General features: G+C 41.1%; 1 protein-coding gene across 1 annotated transcript; it reads left to right on the top strand. All coding sequences in view use genetic code 11, as the record gives it.

Annotated features, from left to right (window-relative positions):
- Positions 1-3,042: 3,042 nt before the first annotated feature.
- EGR_08892 (hypothetical protein) lies at positions 3,043-3,423 on the top strand (the record flags this gene model as incomplete). The annotated part of the gene is made up of 1 exon (XM_024498141.1): positions 3,043-3,423. One exon carries the CDS (start codon positions 3,043-3,045, stop codon positions 3,421-3,423), a length of 381 nt encoding a protein of 126 aa, XP_024347426.1.
- Positions 3,424-7,041: the final 3,618 nt, after the last annotated feature.

Genomic DNA, 7,041 nt, shown 5'->3' with positions numbered 1-7,041 from the left:
TGTGACCACCAGGAAGTTTGCTTTCCCAATAGGCGTTAGGAGAGCAAAGATTTGTCATTGTTTGACAGCAATGTGATTTACCTACCAAATGCTCTGTTAGGTCCCTCCACAAAGGCTATTCACTACTGTCACGATATTTTTACAGTAAACTAATTTTTTTTGTCCAACTGAACTTTGTTAGTAACCTCCGTGAAGAAGGGCAAGAAGCCAGCTCCTACACGGTTTCTTGTGACATGGTAATGTGTACTATAAGAAGCAGCAACAGCTGAGGTTTAAGTTCAAGAATAGTCAAAGATGATGCGAAACTTAATGGATATGTCAAATAGGGAAGTAAAGATACTGATTTCTTCGTGCAACATGTTTCTCATCGAAATCTACCCAGGGCATGTGAGCTAGTGCAGTGCATGTAGCCGAATTTGCCATGTCTACCCCTGACTGAATTCGATGTGTAGTACTTCAAGCAACAGCATTTGTGTTCCAAGATCTAGCTCATTCTGGAGTGATGTGAGAGCTAACAGTCATGCCAGTTGCGATTGTTAAAGCACGATTTCTTTGAGGCAGTATAATTCCCGTCACATTTGCCATCAGAGTGAGAAGAAGCACGAAGGACACAACGGAGCCTACCAAGTGGTGTATGCGGAACCGGTCAGTGCCTTTTGGAGGGTCTCTTCAATTCGAGAGCCTGAGAGTGGATTTATGCCAATATATCCTCCTCTTCAGGTGACTTTGAAGCAAATGCATAAAGGTGAGGTTAACGAAGCTGTTGCGGCACGAACAGATCTTGTTGTTCGTAAAATGAACAGTTCGCAGCTGAAAATATCCACGTCGATTTCGGTCAATGGGAAAGCTCAGTTCGGCAACCAAGAAGTGGACAAATGCATTTTCTGATCCATGATCCTAATTTGACAAAGTAAACAATCAGCCGGAAGAGTAGTACATCACCCATCAAGCCTTCATTTATGCTTGCCTGAATCGACAGTAGTACTGCTTACCCCTCGTTGGCACTTCTGCTATTGTAGGACATTAAAATCTGCCTAGCAGAGTAGAACAGCCACGTTGCCAATCCTGGTTATAAGTAAAAGCCTTCTGTGTTCATGTTGCATCTCATCCCGCAGTCTTCGTCAAAACGTGTTAAGGTGCCTCTGAGCACGCATAAACCTTTGCAGCTGACTCGAAGAAGGAGCCTCCTCTCCTCTCCTCTCAAGTAATACCTTTACTCTAACTGCATGATGACACTCAATTGACTGATTCGTTGACATCAAGTCAATTGTCTGAAGTATAGTGCTTTGCGCATTGGACGAGTGAGAAGTGACAGGTGTGAGGCTTGTCATACCACCTTCACTTAAAGCGCCGGCTACTTTTACCCTAAGCCGCCAGCCACTGTCCCTTTCCAAATAAGGAACGACGAAACACTCACGTCCCAGGCACACAAACTAATGTCCCATCAAGAGAATGATGAACCCACACAGGTGTTTCGTAGGTCTTTAGTAGTAATGGACTCAGCAAACAAGGTGTAGTGTGAATGGGCGTCTTCAGCGTGTCATTTGGTCGGTAGAGTAATAACTTATGGAGAAAACCTTGACCCTACAAACAACGGTAAGCATCACTGGGTAATTCCTCGCCACAAGGGTGGAAGGATGACTTTGTTAAAGCAATTTTCTAAAGGGTAGAATTGGGGAGGATGATTGGGCTGAGTGGTTCACTACTTCTACTCTAAAATGATGCACGCGAATTTCATCTGTTCTGCATGACCTTAACGCCATCTTCTCCCTCGATAAGGATGTCCACTTCAAGAATCCCTTAGACAGAAACTGTTTCATGAAGTAGGTCTTTAGATCTTCTCCGCTTGAGGCACTTACAAATAGTAAAGTCATTTCATCTGAATCGGCATGCCAATGAACGATCCGATGGAATGACCGTTTGGACTGACAATGCAAATTGAACAAACATTCTCTGAAAAGAGACAGAGCGTTATTCCAGTGAGCATGTGGCGTATTTGGTAACCATAATTTGTTTCGTTTAAATATTCATAGTTTCAAATATTCCTAACAAGGCTAGATTCAATAACGCCCAAAATACGGAATCTCACACAAATGTGTTTCATGTTCTCATCCCAACCAATTTAAGTGAACGGGCCTTCTAATTTACTGATACTCGATGCCAACACTTCATGAGCACAAGTGATGAAGTGACTTGCCTTTTTATTTGCCTCAAGTTCTCTTAATTTAGTGCTTTTGACTTGAACGACAAAGGTGTCAACCAAACGCAAATTGGTTTGCATCATTTAGCAAACGAGTTCCAACTATTGCGCACTTAGGCTCAAGCATAGATGCAAATCCTAAATTGTGTTGCCCACAGTACTGAAAGCTGCAGATCTGCTTTTCTTCCACATTCATCCCAATTTCTTCTCTGATGCGAATCTGTCCAATCCACCATGTGCACCCCAACGGCAATGCTGGTGAACGACTCTAATGAAGATTCTGATAAATTAGAATGGTTGGTAGCTTGGAGGCAATGAAAGGTGAGGGTGATTGAGAGAAGGCATAATTCCTCAGATTCCACGACTTGAAATCAAAGCAGTTACCCGTAGCGATTGGTGGACTGTCCGCTGCAGCCCCATTCCTTCCCTCAAGTTTTACTCTTTCCCACGGTTTCACTTCGTGATCATGTTCTAAAGCAAAGACTTCTAAGTTTTCAAAATGTGAATACCACCCATCACAAGAAGCATTTCGATCTTGTCAATCAGTAACACTGATAGTCGATTAAGCACTTAGTACCCTCAGTACTTAATAGGTGGACAACATCAAACGGTAGACAAATGTGGTGCTGATTAATCCCAAAAATAGTTTTTCTGGATCCTGTTGCTTACCAAAACCAACCATCATTACATGTTAATATAAGTTGGAAGTTGTTTCTCGACTGATGGGGCAACTTCCAACACTAGCTAAAAATGATCCAGTGCATTAGGGCATAAGCAACAAGGCCTTCCACTGAATAAAATAATTTCGTTTGATGCTAAATCATTGAACATACTTTAATTCAATGTTTCCAGTTATACTGTATCTCACAGAAGTACCTGTAATATCTACCTCATTTCAGCTCCTTCAAAATGAAGCTGCGTTGCAAGGCGTCATGCAAAAAGATATAAAGCCAATGCTATTGGACCTACTGGTAATGATCCTCGAAGAAGTCACAAGTGCACTGAATGGATTGGTGACAGAGATAATGCCCTGTGCCAACATGCACTACATCCTCGAGGCTCTTGTGGCAACCGGGTGCTCCTCCACCGGTCTCGTCACTCGATTCTTCGGGTGGGCACTGGCGCTCACTCTCACCATCCTCTTCAGCTTCCTTTCCTTCGTGGGTCTATTCAACCTCTGGTGCATTCAGTCCCACCAGATCAAACGCTTCTACGGCGCCTAATAATACCTTACCCCGCAACCTCTAATATTAGTACCTGAGGCACTATAAAAAAAATTTCCCTCTTCTAAGGAAAAGAGGGAGGAGGTTGAAATGTCCTATAGGCTAGGATCATGCTATTTTTAGATTGACGCTAATAAGTTCCTTTGATTCGTGTTATTCCTAATCCCCTTTTTAAGATTTCCGTCGAAGACGACAATGGTGGGAGATAAAAACACTGCCAATTTTGACTCATCATTTTAGTCTCCTGATAAGCTAATTTTTCACCACGGAGATTTCATGCAGGCTTCAGAAATGATGCGTGGCTTGCGTAGATGCAATATTTGCATGAGCATCCGACTGTCGTCTACACATACCACTATGTTTTGAACTAAGACAGCAAAGACGTATTTCAGTCAAATTCATGTATTCTATTGTCCTGACTGTTTGTGGCAACCGTGATTTACTACCAGGTTGTAAGGTGAGATTTTGGGATTGGCTGTAGATGCATGGGGTCAAGGCTTTCATTATTAAGGATGCCTTTCGTTCGTGGAGTATAATTTATTGTTGGTGCAAGTTAAACTAATATCGCGATTAATGATGCTTTTGCTAATGTATCAACAAATAAGTTTTTTGGTCCTCATGGTTTAGTTTCTAAGACAATACCGTTACGCAAGAAACCTCAAATGCTCTTACAAATATGTTTAGAGATTGCAAAAATTACAAATGACTCATATTTATTCAGTTTTTAAAGGATATGAGCACTAATCGAGGAATTACTAAGTATCCTTTCAATGATATTGTCATTACCATGCTTTGACTAAGCTCCAAGTGAGGTGAATTCTCTTGCGACCACCACACCGTCCGTCAAGCGTATTAAATCACAAAGGTAGCCCAAATGAAGCTTATTTTTATAAAAAAGGGGTAAGAAGAAAGAGCATTTCCCACCTGGTTCGACAATAGCTAGCTTTTTCCACCGGATTCATTGTTGGGCCCCTCTATTAAGGGTAGTTAACTACTACCACGATACAATTCCAGACATGTAAACTATTTTGTCCTGTTGAAGTTTTTAAACAACCTCCGTAGAAGTATTGCATGTAGTTGGTTTCGAAATGTTTGTCTGTGACTAAAGGTTATCTGTATGACAGTTCAAGGTAGAAGTTTAGGAATTTTCAAAGATGAAATGATCGATAACATCATGCCGCTGAGATTGCGAAAATACTACTTTTTTGGGGGAATATATTAACTATCAACAAAATTCAACAAGACCGTATCTATTATTGTAATTCGCCTTAATTATTTTTTGGCCATTAAAGAAAGACATTGTTCAAGTAAAAATGAAAGGAGTTGTTAAGAAGTCAATTGCAAGATGTAAAGCAAGCTTAAATGAAGGGGTTCCAACAGTCATCTCCCTGGTAGGGTTTAATAACTGACAGCGACATAAATTCGCTATTTCACAAATGCCAACCAGCCACTTTGCTCAACCATTAAAACCGCTCCAGTTGGCAAACATAAATCATGATCTGAAGCCCATGACATCCACTTAATGTATGCGCATGGATCAGATTTCGCAATCCCGCATTCGAAATTGGAACACATGCGTTTGCATAAATGCGTGGTATTTCCGTTGCTTTTCTGCTCTACCTTCGTTTTCAAAGCGTTGGATCCTAAAGGTTGACTGGAAGAAGGCATATTGCATGGTGTGTGGGTTTTACAATGTATTATAACTTGATTCGGTAGTAGTATCCATTCTTGCCACGCGAATCAGTATCGGTAACTCAACCACTAAATCGGTGTTATCTGACCGCATGTTACCTTGGTGACAAAAATGTATTGCGCCTGTACATTGGGTGCAGGTTTAGGCAAAATTGGATAGTGTCAGGAGGTTAGAGAGAAATAACTCATCAATAAATGGCTCATACGTACACCTGGATGCCTAATTGTCATAAAAATTTCTTTTTCTCCTTCCTATTTAGTCCATCCTCTTAATAATTAGTGTGTCATGCATGTGGTGGAGTTTGGGTTTGGACGTCACATCTGTGTGCCTCCAGTGAAGTTAGTAATGATTGAGTGGTTATTCCAAGCTGCACAAGTGGTATACTGTTCATGACAATAAGAACGGTATTCTTCAAATACTAATTTATAAATTAAGAATCAGATATACTAGCAAATGCTAAAACGTTTCAGAGGACGTATACATCGTATAGTTGTAGTGACGATGGGAATGGATTAATGGTCCTAAAAAAGTTTAACAGCCTTTATATAGTATTTCTACAGCATAAACACTGGTTCATAACGTACCTACTGGCTTTAGTTTGGCGTTAGTCTCTGGACAAATAAAGGTTTAAATTCGAAAACTGGCTTTATTAGGGTTTTTGGTACAGACCTCGTATTTTACCTTAAATACTGCGGTTGAAACATACGTGAGACGAGTTGAAGACTGCATTTTGATGATGTCGATGTTTTCTCCAAAGGCACTGAGTGATGCATCAATGGATGACTTACTTCCAAAAGAACTGAAATATTAGCGACATTGACAGCATATTTGGGTAAATATAGTTGTATTAACACGTATCAAGTCGATAGATCTCTGTTTCACTAGTTAGGCCAGAATTTCAAGGTAAGCAATTGCTTCTGTAGCTCATCCTACTCACACACACAACACGGGCAGAGCGGTGCACATGTTAGAAGCAGAGTCCGTTGGATGGATAGCGGGTGATTGGGTACCTTGAATAGCGACAATCGGTTGTGTATTTGGACTGTTCATGTTGCAGCACTAAAACCAACGCTTCTCATGAGTCATTTGGTAAATAGTTTGGCTACGCTGCATCACTATAACCCATTTAGAGGAAGCGAAAACGATGCGTCGTAGTCACTGCACGGCATATGGATGAGACCCAGTTACTCAGAAGCTCCCATGGCTAATACTCGGCTGTTTGATGTAGATGCAAGCATCTGGTCGCATCACCTACACCTAGCATTCCTTTTAGGCATGTTTTCGACACCTGGATTGGGGTCAACGTGTCAATCCTCGTCAATGTGATGCACCTCTACTTGAATCATTCCTTCCCAAATGCTTCACAACCCTTACTCTGCTGTTTGGTGGTTTGTGTTGCCACTCTTCACCACTCCATCTTTGAATATCACCCAACAAATTTAACGGCACACAATCTTTTGCAGCTTTGGAAGATAGTTCACATTTACCGTGTCTTACTAACAAACTGTGATAAGTGGGCTCAAAGTAAGCGGGAGGTAGGACAGAGCACAGTGAGATATACTACACTGATGAAATGACCCATGTCCACGCTCTAAAATGCAGGTGTATAAGCATGAGTATGTAATTTACAAGTACCCATAAGTGGTAAGTCATTGTAGTGAGCTCTATCGCCAATCACATGAATTTTTTGGTTACTTGAAAATGCAAACTTCAACAGGAATATCTGACATCAGAAGCTGCAAGATTAAACTAAGTGAAAGAAAACTGAGCAGCTCTTTAACAAGCCAGTGTCTGCTCCTTTAACAAGCAGGAAAATCGCATGCTTATCTACCCAACATACCTCGCGCTAACTCAGAGCTACTTACTGCTATTAAAGTAACTCTCTTTGAATTTTCTTGACTTTGAAACCATCAAATAAGCTAACA

The sequence above is a fragment of the Echinococcus granulosus genome (assembly GCF_000524195.1).
Source record: "Echinococcus granulosus chromosome Unknown EG_S00123, whole genome shotgun sequence".
NCBI classification, from domain to species: Eukaryota; Metazoa; Platyhelminthes; class Cestoda; order Cyclophyllidea; family Taeniidae; genus Echinococcus; species Echinococcus granulosus.
This window is presented reverse-complemented; position numbering and strand designations above follow the sequence as displayed.